At 37.2% G+C, this 19,304-nt stretch overlaps 1 protein-coding gene across 3 annotated transcripts in view; it reads left to right on the forward strand.

Annotated features, from left to right (window-relative positions):
* The window catches only part of CNST (consortin, connexin sorting protein), a 57,007-nt gene that overhangs the window by 30,408 nt on the left and 7,295 nt on the right, over positions 1 to 19,304 (forward strand). For all 3 annotated transcript variants that reach the window (XM_084512209.1, XM_084512210.1, XM_084512211.1), the window contains 6 exons: positions 882 to 968; positions 1,428 to 1,542; positions 3,718 to 3,739; positions 3,914 to 4,010; positions 8,428 to 9,305; positions 17,988 to 18,123. In XM_084512209.1, coding sequence (XP_084368335.1) covers positions 882 to 968; positions 1,428 to 1,542; positions 3,718 to 3,739; positions 3,914 to 4,010; positions 8,428 to 9,305; positions 17,988 to 18,123 — 1,335 coding nt within the window. The remainder of the gene's footprint in view (positions 1 to 881; positions 969 to 1,427; positions 1,543 to 3,717; positions 3,740 to 3,913; positions 4,011 to 8,427; positions 9,306 to 17,987; positions 18,124 to 19,304) is intronic.

Raw genomic sequence — 19,304 nt, forward strand, 5'->3', positions numbered from 1 at the left:
GGTGTATTCACAATGGTTACTTTAGTATTTTAATGAGAATGAATAATGGAATTTTTTACTATATTACTGTAAACTTCATTCAGACTACTACTATCCTCATGTACTGTAGAATTAAATTTGAAATAGCTGACAAAACATGGCTTTAAACAAAACAACTAACAACTGAGCACTGCTGGAACTAGAATTGTCCTAAACTATTGCAAATTAGAAAACTATCAGTATACCTTTCTGAATACATTGATAACCTTGAAGGGAGGGTAAAGAGTTCTTCATGTAGAAGAAAAGTAAAGAGAATCTTCAGAAAAAAGAAAAAAGGTGTCTCAGCTGTCCAACAGTGTTAAATGCAGTTGTTCGAAAGAGGGTTGGTGTCTTTGTAGAGTCTGAGTTGGGAAAGTTTTTGGTTTTGTGTTTTTTTTTAATACTGTCACCAGCTGGTCAATAAGAAGAAGCTATATTTATGTTTATGTTTATTGACATACAATTGAATATCTTGAGAGAGGCATACTAGTATTTGTGCAATGGTTTTGCTTTTCATTTCCCACAGATTTTATTTTCTGAAAACATTTGTCAGCATAGTAACATTTTGCTCACTTCTTTTCTAGAACAACTTGTTGGCCACAAGACATGGGTATAGGTAACAGCTGAAGAGAATAGGGTTTTAATTTTTGGAACTTACATGTATTTGGTTCTCGTTTGCTGTATTCATGTCTGCTATTGTTTTCTTCCTTGCATAGAAATCTAGATGCTAACTATTACTCAGTTTGATTCAATAATGTCAAATTTCAGGTACATAATGACTGTCCTTTCAAATACAGTGTCAAATACAAATAATTCATAATATGTTTGTATACGTGTGCTTTCTTCTTTAACCTTCCATTAAGATGAGAAGGCAATGAAGTTCATTCAGCTTGAACGATTGTATCATGAGCAGCTGCTTGCTAATCTTTCTTCCATACAGGAACAGTGGGGTAAGTACAGGCTAAACTAATATAGTAGAAGGAAGAGTTTGATTTATCTTTCTAATTAATAGAGCTTGCATTTTTACAGCTTAAAACTGTGAAACAACAAAAGTATAATTTATATCAGAATTTCTCTTGTTACGAGAAAAGCAATCCTTCTTTGGATTCCTTTTTGCACATATCATGAAGAAAGTGTAAATAGTTTATTATCCTTTATTCTGTCAATTGAGATTTTGATCAACAGTTGTTTGGGGGTTATTTTTGTTTTAAGGTTGATTAATATGATATTATGAAAATAAAGCACATTGTGACAAAATGTGATGCTTTTTACACAGTCTGAAAAAGACTGTAGAGCGTGTGCAGAGGAGCTGTTAATATTTCTCTATGAATTAATTTAGCATGCATGTTTTATGTTAAGCAAATTTAACTTTTATAGTACTTTGCATAAAATATTTTGGTTTAATTTAGAAAGAAAATGGAAAACAGCAGTTTCTAGCCCAGTTAGAACGCTGAGGAATTCAGCTAAAGAACTGAGTAGTGAAGAGCTGGAAAAGCTTACTAAAGTTTGTTCTTCACATCAACAGTAAGTAAAAGAAAACATCATTACTTTTACAGTACTAATATGCCAGTGCAGCTGTTGTCTCATTAGTGCTATGGTTGTTTTTAAAAAGTCAATCCCAAAATAAAATCTGTATCCCATTGACTTCAGTGAATGTGCTTATGAAGTGGTTGCTGTTCCTGATATGCAATTGACATGTTTCAGTTACCATCAGTTTTCACAGTGCTCTCATATGATTTGAGGAATGTACAGGGACTAGATCTGGACTGTTTTCAGCAAGTCATTACTTTGCCAAAAACAGAGTGTTGAGTTAGTTTGTATTTTCAGCCAAAGTAAAAACTGAGAAATGTTAATTCAGGAAGAGACAGACTGCAGATCTGATGATGGTGCTTGTGCCTATACCTACTGTTCTAATCATTGTTTTTAAATACAATTGCCTAACACCTCAAACTCCAGTACTCACAACTACTCAATAGGACCTTATTTGAAAATCTTTGATATTTTAGGACAATCACTAATGCTTTGAGTCATTCTTGTTACCTTCTGTTGATTTCCTATGGGTTGCTTAAACACTATGAAGCAGAAATTCTGTACTTGACTAGTGTGACGGTCTTTGGAAAAGTTAAGAAATCTTTGTTTGTACCTGCTTTGCCTGATCCAGCAGCCTCGCGAAACATTTTATCACAATATAGCAAACTTTTGAATAGTGCCTGGGATGTACTTCTTCATAAGGGATAAGGGACCCATCAGGAAGGCAAAGATTTGTTATTTCATGGGTGAATGTCTTACCTACTAGGCCTTTTAAGGGACTGGTGAAAAAAGGATACTAGCTACCACTGAAAAAATCATTACCCAAAAGATGTTCTGTATCAGATGGAGGGAGAATTTTTTTTTCAAATACGTTTGCTTTGGCTTAGTCAGTTGGATGTAACAAAAACAAAAATATTCCTGTTGTTCACAGAGTATGATGTAGCTTCCACATTTTTTCTGTGGATGACAGTACAGAATTTGAAGAACACCCAGGCCAATCGTCAGAGCCCAGGCTGAGGTTGTTTGTTGTAGTCTGAATGCATTTGGGGGGAATCCCCAGAAAGCATAAGCCTGCATTTCCATGGGAGGTAGAGGCAGCTCTGACACCGTAGCTGCAAGTTTATTCCCAGAGCCTGCTGCTGCTGCAAGATTCTACTGTGTGTGCCTGCAGCGTTCCTCAAGCTACATTTTATATACGTGACTTTGCAAGCTCACATGAAGATTAGTATTCAAGACTATTACAATTTATATGCCACAACTAGCAGCACCTCCCTAGGCACTGAATTCTCACCTTGTTGAGAATAACTTTGCTTTCTCCTTCCAACTCTTACATGCAGCCTCACTTTAAAATAATAAAAATTCAGTTATGTAAATCATTCCTGCAACTTGGTAAAAAATGAGGATTCTGTTCATTTGCCATTATTAGTTCTCTGTATAGAAAATTACTACTTTTCCAGAACTCTCTAGGCAAAAGTCTACTTGATACATTTTTTTTTTTCTAAGATTTATGCTCAATTTATTTTGCAATTAAAATAATACTTTAAGACAGGGTCTTGGAAAATATGAGCATTTTGCTTTTTAAGTCGAAAGCAAGGTACACATTGTGCATGAATGTTTACACAGCTTGCAAAGTCCACAGTATTAGCAATGCTGAATCACCTGCGAATCCCAGTGGAGTCAGTAGGAGCTGTTCTATCTTACAGTAGCCAGAAAATATGTCCCAGTGTAAATAGTCTAAGGAGAGGCAAGTAAGGTGGTGGTGTTTGTTGTTTTTTTTTTTCCCTTCCTCAACCTCTGTTATAGCAATCAGTATTTTTAATATCACTAGATCCTGTGTCCTTACATGATTTTGAAAGTTGGCAGCGTTCTCTTTTAGCAAAAAGTTGTACAGGAATTTAGATCACTTGATATGCTGCAGTAACTTATCTTTTAACTGCTTTCTTAAATAGGTGGGGCAGTGTTTGGGCTAATTGGTCTTTTGATTATATTTACATATGGTACGGATCTGTGTTTGAAATTGTCTTTGCATGCTGATGCTGTTTCAATGTTAGAAAAGTTCTGTGCTAATATTAGAGCAGAGAAAAGGCTAATAGGATTTCAGTGACATTTTTTATGAAGAATGTTGTTGCTGAGTAGTTTAATTTATTCTTTTTTTCTTTACTGCTGCAGGCCACAGGCACCCAAAAACAAGGTAAGGAGCCATTTATGTGAATTTTGCTTTGCCAAAGACTGCTAATAAATATACTACTAATATTATTAGACATAGTTTTTCCAGTTTAGTACAGAGCCACTTGAAGCTTGAATGTCTCAAAAAGTCACAGTATTCCAGTTCAAAAATGACAGGAAATGCTATCATATTTTACAGCCAGTAGCTGCAGAAATTACATGGGAAAGCGATTGCTTGCTCCAGTTAAAGGGATCAGAGGATTCAAAGAAAAGAGAAGCTACTGCTTTTAAATCAGGTATGTGTGTATATGTATGTATGTGTACATTTATTTGTTTGAAATATTATCCCATAATGATGTATTCCTATAAAAATTATGACTCTCTTTCACTTGAAGCTGCAGTTGGATTCCCACAGATTCATCCATTTTTGCATTTTATTATTTTTTTCAAAAATAATTCTGCAATGGACATGTTATGCAATTTTAATTAGTCATTGATACTCAGAATTGTAATTAGTAATTCTAGCCCCCATCAAAAGAGTTACTTTTAGATGAGAATGTGAGCATGTGTTTACAGCAGCCTCCATAAGGTACAGAATTGTGTAAAACTAGACATGTAAAACTATATGGTGTACAATCTGATGATAGATAATTATCCAAATAGTGGCCAATCAGTATACTTAAAAATATTATTAACTATTTTAATTATATGTGCTACACTGATTTGGGGCTATATATTTTTATAACAGCACAGAAAATTGAGGAGCCTTTTGATTTTCTTAAAGAGAAAACTATAGTTCTGTTAATTTTTTTTGGATGCACTTTTATGTCATTTTCTTCCTCCTTCCTTGGGGAGCAGCTGCTTTATTTGAGAAATATGTTAGAATCATTGGGGTCTTATGAAACATTTGCAATTTAATGAATTGTTAAAATGGAGATAGAGAGGGAAACAGCATCATTAGGCTACTAGGCTGTGCTTTATCTACTAGGCTGTGCTTTATCTTTCTCTCTTTGAGCAAAAATGTTCTCTTTATGCTGCAATCCAGTTGCCAAAAATGGCCTGAACTTGAGGACCTTTCCTCAAAAACAGACAGAATTTCTCACGAGATGAGGGTTGGCCTAGGTGACCTCCAGAAGTCCCCTTCAACCCAAGCTATCCAACAAGTGCCTATCAGCCCGGATGTTCAGAACTTGGAGTTAATGAAAATACAGAATAGCAAAATGATAATTTTCTAGGTGTGTGGACTCTCCTCATCTTCATCCTTTCTTTACCATGACCCCTATACTGATCCTTCGCTGTCGCAGCAGCCTATCTAAAAACAAAACATTGAAAACGTGGAGCAAACATGCTTGACAGCTCAGAAAGCAGATCAAAAGAACTGAATGTCCTTTTGGTTTCGGATGGTTTTAAAAAAAAAAAAAAGAAAAAAAAAAAAAGGAAGATACATATAATTACATCATTTTTATTCCAAGTGGGAGCAAAAGCTTTCCGGAGAGCAGAAATTCTGACCTTTTGAAACTTCTGAATTAAGTAGCATTTTTTGTAAATGTTAAGATACAACATCTAGAAATATTAAAATTAATGTGAAAGTAATTAATGGTGCAAATGGATTTTTTCGTGTCTTTCTCTTAATGTAACTCTTGTCAAAATGTCATCAAAACCTTTGGGTTTCTGTGAAGTGTTTGTAAATTAATAAAACTGTATTCCATTATAAAGCTGTCCTGCTGAGAATTTTCCATCAGTGCTGAATACTTTTTCAGTACAAAGATAGGGGTATTTCAAGCCTACCTCAAGATTAAATGCTGAAGATTTACAAGAGATGATTTTCACAAATTAGTATGTTCTTGAGGAAGCTATGACTCCTGACCTAACCTGTTCAGCATGAGCCCAAATTCATGGGCCTTCTCACTGTGAGCTTACAATGCTTATATTATGCTTTTGTCAGTTTTTTTCCTACATCAGAAATAATCTTTTTTTTTTTTTTCTTCTTTTTTTCTCCCAATGTCCTACATAGAAATGTATCTGCCAATATGAAAGGGAGAACTACTGAACTCAGCTGCTGGTAGTAAAGGTGTGACTTACAGTACGACAGTAAAAGGAAATGCACAAGTAGTTTGAAGACTGTCCTTCATGTGAATTCGTGTTCTGTTACACTTTCCTCCCTGGCAGATTTTATCTTTGATTCTGCCGACAGAAAAATTAAAGCTATGTGCGTGCATTAAAGGATGAGAATTGATGCATACTATATCCATTAATTTATTTGGTTTCTAACTGAAAACCGTGGTGTTAATTAAAGATAATCATGTTCGTGTGTTTTATGAAATATTCTCTAGTGAAATGATGAATTTAATAAAACACTTTGCATAATTTTGCAGTGTGTACATAAAACCCTATTTTCAAGGTGTCAAGAAACTTCTTTATGGCTTAAAAGAAAACAGGGTATAAGGATTTCTTTTTTAAATGGACAGGGACAAAGACTGGGCAAGTGTGAATTGCCCACTGGAAGAATGCCATCGCGTTCTCAGCACTCCCTGCTAGACTGCTTTGGGGTAACAGAATGAAGTGACTACAGGTTTCTGCGATGAACAAAGCTGGTGGCAATTTAATAGTAACTGTTTAGGGGGGAAAAATCTTAAATTGCTCTAAGTGCTTTGCTGCTAGAAGATTCTCTGTAGACACTGTTACATCTCCGACAGATAAAAATTGCTGCCACCTTGGTGGGTACATCTTCATTTAACTTGGCAGGAAAAAGCATCTTCTGTAATGTAAGTCCTCAAGTGTTTGTCTCAACTTGCCTTGAGTATGTAGCGGGCATGAGTTGTCTAAATCAGGTGTTTTGAAGTAGGTGTACAGAACGTACTGAAAGCTGCTGAAAATGTGATGTGCAGTGTAATGGTGATTGTTACCTCTCAGTTCCTGTACCTCTGCAGACAGATAACAGTGCTGGCATCATTTATTACTTTCTTAGCAATAGAAGCCTGAGCTCAAGGGCCATCTCTCTTGGTAAAGAATTTGATTTAATTTCCGTTCCCATTTAATCTTTGATATTGCAGTTGGGGCTACCAACAAAGATGCCTGCTGTAATGTGGATGTATCCACTGGGGGAAACTGACAGATGGTAACAAAATCTTGCCCCAGTAATCCAGGCTGTGTTTGAACTCATGACCTATATGTGAAGGGCTCAATATCACGTTACAAATCCCTTGGGCTATCTACTCATCTGTATCTAGTTTTCAAGAAGTCCCAGTCTCGTACCCATTTCTTCATTCATAAGTTAGGCTCCCCATACCTTCTCAACCATTAATGTTGTTCTTTTTGTCTGCATTTTGAGATGGTTGGATATTCTTCTTCAATTCTCAAGCCTATCTTTTCTATGCTGCCTTGTACTTCACTATGAAAATAGTTTAGAATTTAATAAAATTGTGCCATAAACTGAAATAATGTGTCTGTTTCCTAAAAGGCACAAAAATGTGACCCTGTTTCGTGTAACAAGTAGAGGAAATAGCTCAGATTTAAAGTGTTTTAACAGGTGAGGGAGGATAAGATTATCATAGAGATATGGTAATATCTTCAGTCCATCTTGTCAGGATGTGTACAGTTAATCAGGGCAGTGTTTGATCTCTTTGTTAATATATTCATGAGATTTTCTGCTTTTGGCTGTGACCCAAAAAATGCAAACAAGCATTTTCTGGAGGTATGAGTTTGTTGTTTGGAGTTACTACTATTACTGTAACAGTAGTTCTACTGTAGCATTGTCTTAACTTAGTTTTTATTAAAGTTATGGAGCAAAAAGAGAGTTTCTGTTATAGTTAGCTTGCTTTGGTATTCTAATGCTGAATACTCCTTTTCTCTCTTCATAAGCCTTAAGGGCAAGATCTGGCTTTGAGCTTCTCATAATGTTTAATGTCTCGTAATTTTATTGGCAATTTAGGGTAACCGTCTACTCTTTCATTAGCAGATCATGTCAGTAGTAGGTGAATTCAGAACCTATGCAGAATTTCTCTGAGTTCTCTCTGAAATTTCAGATCAGAAAAATCCGTCTCTAATTGTATTGTAAATATGAATACAGAAATAAAACGAATCCAGTTGCATTCTTAGTATGTAAACTAACTTTCAATTCCAAAAAGTAAATCATTATGCAGTCTGCTATGTAAAATATCATAATTAGATTTTTAATTTACCGTTAACTAAAGGAGCTAGTTACCCACTTAAAAGAATTTAATTTAAAATGTATTAAATCAGTATAATTTCAGTTCTTTTAAAGCAAATACAGAGATCTTGTGCAATAGATACACCAGCATCAAAATACATTTTTTTAATAGTTAAGTGCATGTATCTGTACTTCAGGCCTCCATAATGTGCAGTCATATAAAATGTGCTTTAGAAGGAATGTAGCTATTCAGAAAGACACTTGAATACATATTTTGCTTGAAGCATGGAAGTAAGTCTGTTTCTCTTCAGGAGAGCACAGTATCATGTGCTTAGCCTGCAAGAATGTGTGTAAACACTGTGTTAAATCAGGAGTCAGCTTTTCAGACTACTTGAGACTAACAAAGCTTTCATTCTGCCTGGAGCATTAAGTACCTCCCGATACGGGAGCACGTTTTAAAGCATTAGCTTCCAATGTTATCAAATGATAATATATTCTCTCTCTCCTCTGCTGGTGCTTTAAATCATTTAAAAACACTGGAACTGTTTTCCTGTTGCGCTTAGGTACTGAAACTTGTCCTGGCGTCGGACCAAAGAAAGAAGATAAACAGCTGAGCATTCGTCCTCCAGGTGAAAACAAAACTGAGAGACAGAGCGAGACAGCAAGCCTTTCGGTAGCAGCAGGAAAGGACCACATGGAGGAGCAGCACTGCAGTGCTGAATCAACATCGGAGCCACACACCCAGTCCACAGGGACAGTGGGCAGGCCTTCTTCGGGCTGTTTATCATCAGGGGATGCCGGTAAAGATAACAGTTTGCAGCTGAGAGAAAGGCAGCTCTCTAAGGATGCAGAAAAAATAAAAGAGACAGCTGGGGAGCCTGGAGTGAAAATCTCTCCTGGGCCAATGGTAGATGCTGTGGTTTTAACAGATGCTGATTATATGCCTACTGATTTGGTTTCTACTGATAAAGATGTACAAGCTGATAAAAATCTTCTCAGATCAAAACATGTTGCTAGTTCTTCAGAAATTGCTAGTGGCCAGCTCGGAAATAGTGATTTAAACCAGCAGCAGAAACAGCCCGATCATGATGATGAAAAATCTCCCCAGGACAGAACTGCATCGAACGTGTGCTCTGGAAGTCATAAAGTGTCTGAGCATGAGAGTACTGCCCTTTCACGAGTATGCAAGGAAATGCAGAGAGCAGCAGGACAGGAGGAGAAGGTAAAAAATGAAGAACAAGAAGATTTTCTTCTCAGACTTTTAAATGGTAACATAATAGACACTGAAGAATCATTTGCAAGCTTAGCAAACCAAGAGGATTTTGACACTGTTCCAGATATTTCACCTGAACGAGCATCTTACAACTCACTGGAAGCTTTATCACTAGATGACAGCTTTTCTTCTCTTGATGAACTTGCAAGAAGGATAGAGATTGCAGAGGTAAATACTGTGAATCCTATAAAACCTTCCATGTTACCTTAGTTAAAATATTTTAGTCATTGCCAACTTCAAAGTGTGTTAAATACTTGTCATTTTTTTTTACTCTGAAAAGAAACCTACATTTATTTACTTGTTTTAATTCAGACAAAAGTTCCCTTTTATCTCTTTGTGTCCTTCTTGCAAAGTGTTGCTTTATGCTTCTAAAAACTATATTGATTTTTACATATTAGTGTGAACTCGTTTGTCTTTTTTACATAAGCTGACAATTCCTGTTAAATTATGATTTTATTGAAAAGATCTACATAATGCCAATGATGTATCATATGGTTGGTTTCTATTCACAGAATGAAATTTGATTTGCTTTTCTACTCCTTCCTTATATGTGAGAAGAGCTTCATACATAGTAAACTCTGTATATACTTGTATGGGCTTCTAATTTTGCCACACATAGGAAGTTTTGTCACTGAACCAAAAGTAAGAAAAACCTTCTAAGCCTCAATCCCCCTTTCTTTTGCACTTCTGATAGGTCCCAGCAAGGATAAGTGCTACCTAAGCTAAAATGTTCTTCTGAAATACAGAAGTTTTATTGCTTCAGGACTGATTCACAAAGTGTATGATTACTTGTTTGCTACATTTGTCTACTGGTTTTGGTGCATTTGCATCTGTGGGACCTTAAAAGCTTTTCCTTTAAATGTAAATATGAGAATATTGTGAAATGATGTGATTTCAGATGCTGGAAGGGGTGGACTTGTAAGATGGTATCGTGTTAGTTTGTCTCTATTTTTAATGCATTTAACAATACAGCATCCCTTAGCAATACAGTAACAGTACTTCTCTATAGATCAGAAGCTAATGCATGGAGACCAAGAACCCACGATCGCTCAGGGACTGCAGCCAAGCAGGAAACTAAATACCAGAGGTCCATGCTGATGTTGTTATATCTTTGGTAAAATCTCCATGCTGGAAACAGAGACCTAAACAGCTTTGTCTCCCTTCCAGCACCAGGCATCCTGATCACCCCTAAAACACCTTTTCTTTCTGTGGGATGTCAGGAAGCGTACCACATCCTGTGACTGAGGGCCGTGCATACACAAAGCTGCATTTACTTCAGCTTTTTTGGATCCAGCAGTAGCTGTAAATGAGCTCTTCACAACATGTGACATGTGGGAACCCACAATACATGTTCATTATGTGTTATCAAACTCTTGCACTAAATCCATTGGCTTATATTCACTGGCTTCAAATAAGATTATTTTATTGACAGTCTGTGCTAAGCCCATGTGGATGTATAACAAAAGAGCAGTTTAAATACCATCCCTCGGGATGAGATTTCTTTTGAGCCCGATGGAAGTTCAACATTTTAAGCCACAGAAGAGAACTGTTCTGTTTCATGTAGAAAAATCCGAAATTAACCCTGCAGCAGCTATTTTTAAAGTGGTGTGTTGTGCCATTTGCCTTTTAGAGGATTGGATAGGAAGCAGCATATCAATACTGTTAGAAAAGTTATGCTTGTATTGATTGGCCCAGCAATTGATGACACTGATGCTTTACTGAGAATCTAGTGTCATTTCTAGTTCGCTGCCCTGCTGCTAGGACTGCCAGTACTCTGATAGCAGAGAGGAGTCTCTGGAGAGGTAAAAAGTACCTTGAGCCTTTTCACAGCATTTTCCCTGCCGTATAAGGCATAATGGTGGCTAGCACTGGTGGAGTCTTCTCCAGTCTTTCTTAGCAAGAGGCTGGATTTGTGTGTGAGACAGGGGGGATAAATCAGGAAAAAGCAAAGAAGGGTTCATTTCAACACGGATTAAAATCCACAATACACAGCCTCTGAGGTGTTTTACAATACCTGAAATCGCTAGGTGCAGCAGCGTGAGTTACAATACAGACACAGCAGCCTGTGTTGTTTGATTATACATTTATATTTTGTTATTCTAGTTAATCTTATCACCTGTCATTACCTTAGGGGTTGCATTTCAGAAGTGGTGAGCACCTACAGCTTCTCTGAAAGGCACCAGAGGGTTTGGGACCTCTGAGAAACTGTCAGCATTTACTTTAAGTGGTTTTGTTTTAGTGCCAAAGTAAGATTCCACTGACAACAAGCAGACTGATTTTGCATCCAGCTTTAACATTTCTTTGTTGTCTTCCTTTTCCACCTTGAATTTCTGTTGTTCAGGCTGTGGCCATCTAGTAGGTTACAGTGTTTTCATACAAGAGTTATGAAAGAAATACCTAGAAAATCCATTGGTAGCCACATGTGTAACAGCAACAAATCCTTACATGAAACGTACCACAGTGACAATTAAAAAATTAACTTGGATGTGATAAAAACTTTTCCTGGAGCAAGTATTTACAAAATCATAACAAGTTAGAAGAGGGTAGAAGTAACGACTGTTTTGAAATAACCTAGGCACAAAAATCATATGATAGAGCAGTGCAGGTGTAATACTAATTTATTGCAAATGGGGCACAGTAAGTGTTGTGTATGTATTTACAGGTAGGAAGGGATTTTTGGCCCCATATTGAGCAGTCACCTCACATAGTTCTCTAATTTGGATATTTTATGTCATTTGCTTTTCAGCTACCATTTACAATAATTAATTAAAGACCGAAAATCTCCTATATTCTGACTCTGCCATTAAATAACTACAAAAACTGAAATAGCATTTTACATATTGGAGTTACTGTGTATTTCTTCACTAGTACAAACCATACACAGCAATGTGCAAATGATGGAAAATCACTGTCATTATGTAGAAACTACATTCATACAGCTAGCAAAGAGCTTTGGGGCACAGTCAGCAGCTGGGAGCAACAGAATTCACAAGTGCATAATCTCTTCTTGGATCTCGTTGCTGTCATTTCTGTGTGAATGAAATGACGTACCAGCTGTCAGATTGTAACTTCAGTAAAGTAAGGTGCATTTTGCCTTATGAAATACAGCTTTTTCTGCAAGATGATTAGGGAAACGAATAAAATCTTGGTGTTTTTCTCAATGGCAAATTGCAGAAAGAAATTTCAAATGGTAATGAAAAGTAGTGAGACTCCTTACCACAGCATAAAGTAGTAGCTTCTAGATGGCATTTTTTGTACACCAAGACTTTAAAAAACTACCGAGTATGTACTGACTAGCAGCTGATTTGATTGCAGAAATGAAGTCTCCAGAAAAGAAGTGTGGAGACGGTGCCTTGCTGAGATCCCCTGTCCTCTTGTACAGCTTGGGTCCTGTAGTTTTGAGTCTGTGAGAATTACATTTCTGCATGAAATGCTTACGTGGTGTCTGAGGAGCAGGAGGTATTTGGTTCTGTTTAATGGAGCCCCAACACTTGCGTGATAAGCACATTAACAGAAAAGTGGTTAGAGTTTAATTGTTGTATGAATGCTGAATCTGATTAGTTAGCTCCTTTTCAAAGTCCGATTATTCATATATCTAATGTATCATTATATATAATATAATGTATTATACATTATATATATATATATAATATTATATATATATATATTATATATATATATAAGTATATCTAATATAATGCACATAATGTATTTTATTAGCAGAGTTTGGCCTGCTTCTTATAGTTTAGGCCAGGGCTGTTTTGCCTTTTGTCAGTTTGTTGTACAGCTGTGTGTGACTGCTTTAAGAGCCTGGTATTGCTAGAAATAAATTGGAGGCTTCTGCCAAGTCACTGAATCAGGAATAAATCCCACAGAAGAATATACAAACAAAACTCCTCCTTGAGTAGTTCTCTGCATTTAGACCAAAATACTTCACAGAGTGAACTTTGCTTCCATGCCTCCAGTTTTGGGGGTTTATTTACTTCTGCATGCTGTGACTGATTGCAAGAGGCAAGGGTAATCTGACTTTCTGTCAAGAGTTCAAAGTGCAGGGCCTTACTTTTATAGTTTTGTGTGTCATATTTATAAAAGTATGTGTATCATATTTGGAGAAAATAAGCATAATGTAAGAAGCTTTTTAAATAGTTTACCAGCACATGCTGTTTTAAACAAGGAGAAGAGGCAGAGAGTTTAATTAGAGATTTATTTATTTATCTACTTGCTTCTTTTGCAGCCTGTATATTAAACCTTACCCCCTCCAAAAAAAAAAAAAAAAAGTGTAAAACTTTTCTGTGTGAAGCAGGATCACTTTCTGTTACTACTGGTAAAAAGAGAAGAGCTCAAATATTTGGCAGTTTGAGTAAATCAGTAGTCACTGCTGCTTTCCTTGCTGACTGCTGGTCGATGTGCCACCATACACCTGCATGCCATTTGCAGTTTCTGGGTGGTTGTTACAAAAGGCCAGCAGAGCAGAGTGAGTTCAGGTACACAAAGTCCAACAGCATCTTTTATTAATTATTTAGCTTAGAATTAAGAAAAGGTCCCGTGTTTCAATAGTGTCCTTTATGTAGCTTTTTATGTAACAGAGCTGTTGGCTGTGCCGCCTGCTGCAGGCCTACATTTTCCTCTTGTGGTTCAAGTCAAGCAAAGGCTTGACTTGTGGTTAGCTGTATTAACCACAGTTCCCTAGTTAGACTCCAATTTAAATAATGTTTTCTGCCTTGTTAAATTCCTCAAACACTGGGCTGGAATACTTCTAGTCTTGCATGGCTGTTAAGTCCCTGTCCTACCACTTTCCATGGCTATTTAATTAATGGGAGATGGATCTAATGTAATCCGCTTGTATATTGCTTTGAAATCTTTCTAAAAGAAAGGTGCAGAAAAAAATATTGTGTTTACAGTTGGTTAGATTGAATGAGACTTTGTCAGTAGTGAGAGGGACACTATACTTACATGAAAATCTTAAATTCAGTAATAACATGCATGTACATGTATTAATGACTGAAAATAAGTAAAATAAAATGTTTTGATGTTTGTTAGGTAGTTTTCAGCTGCAGTTGAGAACATGGTAGGAAAAAAGGTATAAAAGTTGCTTTATGCAGAATTCCATATGTTTGTATTTGCGTTTGCATTTTAATAATAAACTGTACCCTGGGTAGGAGGCATAGTTCTGTAGGTGCTTTGCAGAGCAAAAGGAAACCCTTGATTCCAATCTGGTGACAGGCAGATGAAATGTTCCAGGTATGGGTGCACGTCATGCAAGGAAGATATTCTGGTCAGAGAGCCTTAAAAATCTAATCTATTGGTATTTGCTGGGCCAGGAGAATGACGTTAGCCATGCTGATTATATTGCAAAATCAAAAGACCTTGCTCACCCCTTTTAAGCAAAAGAAGGTGTTTAGAGTGGAGAAACTTGTGCTGCATCAGTTAGGTCTCTTGCATTTAGAAGTAATCCTGCAACAGTTGTGTATGCCAACAGCAAAAGTAAGTGAACCTCAAACCTCGTTGCAGCAAGACTTCCCTGCACAAGCCTTTTACATAACTGTAATCGCTGAAACACATTTCCAGGTAATCCCATCAGGCACAGCCCTCAGCTTTTAGGCTTGGAGGAGACAGAGCTTGTGCCACAGCCATTCAGATGGCAGGAGCCAACATCTCACTCCCGGGAAGGCCTGCCACATGCTGCTGCTAGGCCAGGCTGACAGGGCCCAGCCTGCCCCAGGTGATGTTCCCCACACGCGCAGTCCCAGCTGTTCGAGCAGGCGTAGCCAGCAACAGCTCGCCTGCTGCGTGGGTGGCTCGGGACGATCCATTGATCCTCTTTACAAAAGCGATGCCGTACGTAGAAGCTTAAAATAATCCACTCTTTTAAAGGACATAATGTCATCTCGCCCTCCCAAATAAATGAGTCAAATTAATACGCACCTACACAATCCCCCTCCCCTGTCACAACATGGAAGGATAAGTATTTATTTTCTGGCTGGCCTGGTAAATTTTCGTGGCAGCTCTGCAAGGCTAATTTAACATCACTGGTAGACACTTAACCCCGGTGCGCTTGTCTGATGTGATGAGGAGCTTGCAGGCTGTTGTTGCCACTTGGTTTGTGCCTCCACATACCGACTTAAACAATTTCTTCCCACCACCTCCACACTTTCACTACTTCATACGTACTTCCTTGCCTTGTTTCATTAAATAAACCATTCAAGCTCTTAAGTAGATAATCAAAAGGGAAAGTGAATATCAAAAGGAGAGTATGTCAATCTTATCCTCTCAGCTGTGTTTTGGGGAAAATTTTGTTATGCTGTAGACATAAATCCACAATGGCCAGCCCTGTTTGTTGCTGAGGGCAACAATTGAGGGGTATAAAATACTGCCAGAGCAGAGACATGCAAATTTAATTGCCACATTTACTGGTTGAAATGTTGCAAATGCCAAATGACACAGTTGGTGCCGTGCCTATTGGATTGTGCTCTCCATTGTCTGTGTGCAGCACACCATCTCTGATTATAGCAAGCATCGATGCATTACATAAGCTTGTAGTATGAGCAAGTTTAGGACCGTAAGTTACAATGTCACTTGTTTTCTGGTTTTCTACAGCTCTTATAATTGCAATATAAATGAGCTTTTATGCATGGTCTTCGAATTTAGTTAGATCATGGGGTGGTTGGCAGGCAGTTGTCTGCAGCTATGTTGTCTGGAAAGTAGTCTGTTTTTTCACTTTGTTTTTGTGAAAATTATAGCTATTGGGGGTCATGTCTCAAGTGAGCTGCAAAATCAAGTTGCAAATGTGATATTTTCTCATCTGTAGCACAAATTTATACAGATTACCTTTCAGTTTAACAAAGGTTATTGCTGATCAACAAGGCAGGTTTTAGAAGGGGCTACTCAAATTTATGAAGAAATGGATAATACTTTTTCAGGTAAAGATGATCTCAAGATTTAAACAAAAAAAAAAAAAAAAAAAGAGCATGGTGACTACAGAGCTAAGGAACAGGATTTGTATGTATCTGTTTTTCTTAGGTAATACTTAGGTAATATTTGTATCAAACCTTAGTATCATCCATAGATTTTCTTCATTGCTTAAGCTGTTATATTTATAACAACTTCAAGCAGCTAAAGTTCTTGTTAAAGTAATGAAAGAAAAATGCCAGCTGCTTTAAAGAGAAGAGAATTTAAAAGCCCACAAGCAGTGAGTCTTACACGTAGTTTCACTGAACGTTACCGTTAGCACGTAGATTGTTACACCTGTGAAATATCAGCATGTTCTTGAACCCTGTGAGTTTTCTAAAGCACATTCTGCCAGTGGGTTATCACATTTGGCATATGATCCTGAAAGCCAGGTGCAGGGTTTAATCAGGTGACTCTTCCTATCTAGTTTCACATATATACTGCTGCTCTGGCAATTCTAGCTTTTTTTTTGATATAATACATCCAAGTAATGTATCCTACAAATACAGTCACATCCACTTTCAATGTGTATAAACTAAGATGTACAACGTTCCTGCATCCTTCTCACCCAAGTACCACTTCATTGAAGATCTTTTCTTTTGTGTAATTGCATCCATGGTTGGCAGAAATTGAAGGTAAATGGTATAGCTGAATGTAATGTGTAAAGTGCTGCACCTGTTCTGGGTACCTTTGTTTGTATTAATGCTGTCCCCTACTTTACTCTTTCAACTCCAAGTGTTTTCTCTCCTCTTTTCTGTGACTTCAGAAAACTGGTTGATGCTTTTAAATGGTAGGATCTATGTGCATGGTAAATTTGCCATAACAAGCAAAAACATTTTCTGATATGTAATTAAGAAAAAATATTTTCTTGATGGAGATAATTTTACAAAGGTGTGTGTTTTGTGGTTTTTAACTGATGAAAATATTGCTGGGGAAGATTGAAACTGTTGTGACCTGTTTCAATAGTCAAACACCTATGCTGATTAGTGCCCATCCATTTGGCTCAGCACCATTTCATGACAGCATTCTCACATCTCCATTATGCATTCTGCTCCTCATATTTCTCCTTCTTTATTTTCTGTAGTCACTAGGAAATTACAAAGTGCTGGGTAGTCTAACATCCTAACATGGCTTTGTAGGAAGAAAAGTATTCAAAATATATTGCAGCTAAGTCAAATGATACAGGAAAGGAAAGGAAAGGAAAGAAAAGTGACTTGTTGAACGTATCACTGTGCAAGTTGTTTGGGTGATCAACTTGTAGGAATGGTTTTTGAACTCCTACTTTATCCTGAGAGCTTATTACAGTGTGGAGCTCTCATCTATCCAGAAGCAAGAAGACTTCTTTTTCCCCTGGTGTTTTCTCTTTTTTTTGTCCCCACTCTGGCTTGTCGTCTCCCCTAGGCAACCAATCACAACACTGAAAAATTAATCTCACAGTGAGTATTTTTATAGTCTCTGCAGGATTATGTCTTTGGAGAGGCAGCAGCAATGTCATTGACCTCTTATTGTCCTTGACGATAGTGTTTTTGACTGGAAGCCTTCTCACTACAGCCCCAACCCATGTGATTTACTAATACGAGTTTAGAAAGGAGCTGATGCAATGAATACTCAGTACGATCCAAACAATGCATGTTAACTTTGATTGCGATTAAAGACACGAATTGTCATCTTACTCAGCTACTACACAGCAGAATGATGCTGAAGCTATCCTGCATATTAAGAAACAAATGCATTCAATAAGGGGTTTTCACAAGTGCTGTAATGTTTAAGAAATGTGGTGTGGAAACCATTTATCTCTTTGTCTCACTTACTCCTTAAAGCTTTTGTTACATAGATTTCATGCTTGGATTTCTCACGTTGTACCAATCACTTTCAAATGATTTTGATAATCTTTCCTGATAGATTGCCCCAGCAGAAGGATTAGTGTCCATACTGAAGAAAAGAGATGACAGGGAAGGAAAAGCAATTGCTCAAGTCCAGCAAAGGCAAACAAAGAGAAGAGTCCGATTCCAAGAAATGGACGACACTTTTGATCAAGGTATTTTAACGCTGTTAATTCATGGCATGCATGTGATGATCTTTTTGTTCATGAGAGCGAAGTGGATGTTCGTTTTATATAGTACTTTGGCTTTTTAAAACTTAGTCAAGTAAAAGTTGAAGGTGCTCGATCAAAGCTTATTTTATAGCAGGTTTGGTTATCAAGAATACAGAAGAAGGAAGGATACAACAGATATGTTTCTGTTTTAAACTCATTTGGAATTAAGTCACAGCTTTTTCTTCTAGCTGAATGATTTGTGAGGGACATGTAATGTCCTTTCAGGAATGCTTAGTGCTTAGGGGCGGTAGGTGTAGGTTTTCTCCCTGAACCTAATCCATGTAGATAAAGAGGAACACAAAAGGAATAGGTCTTCTGTGTTTTGTCCACAGATAGCTTCCCAGCCTTTTCTATTAGACCATGGGATTGAAGAGCATTAGATTTTAATCCTGCTTTATAATTAAACATCTGTATGAAATTGCTAGCTAAACTTGCTAGAATTTGGCAAAATGCCTTGTCTTTTTGATGGGCTAAATAGCCTCACAAGAAATACAATATGTTATGTTGGTATCCTTTTCTTTAGCATAATTTATTGTTGTTACTCCAGAAGCCTTGAAATACCGGCTTCTGCAGAAATTCTGTCTTTAAACAGAACAGGCAAGTGAATGTCTGTGGGGTTTTTTTTGGTTTGTTTTTGTTTGTTTGTTTGTTTTTGTTTTTTAACATAGCCCAAAAACTCACTTTTTGTACTTTGAAGGAATTACATCTCATTATTTTGTCCTTTGAGACTAGATACAACTTTTATTTGCCAAGATCACTTAAACCAACAAAAGAAGCCCTAATGAATGTATAGTAATGAAGCAGCAATTAAACATTTTTTCTCCCCTTGGAGATTGTTGGGTAATGGTTATTGCTAGTGGCACAGGTAGACAGACTTGGCTCTTCTTGCTGTGACTACAGATTTCAGGAGAGGAAGTTTGACTCAGTTTTCACCAGCCAGTGCTGACTGTTCCTAGTATACCTCCCACTCTGAAACTAAGAGTAGTTAGGTATGCCCTGGAGGAGAGAGACTGAAAGCTGTTTTGGGGTACTGAGGGTGAATATTGGTACTGCAGAATTTCCAAACATCCTAAATCAGTGTAAGTTGTGTTTGAGGTGAAAGCAGTTTCTTTGGTTGGTAGAAG

The sequence above is a fragment of the Aythya ferina genome (assembly GCF_964211825.1).
Source record: "Aythya ferina genome assembly, chromosome: 3".
NCBI classification, from domain to species: Eukaryota; Metazoa; Chordata; class Aves; order Anseriformes; family Anatidae; genus Aythya; species Aythya ferina.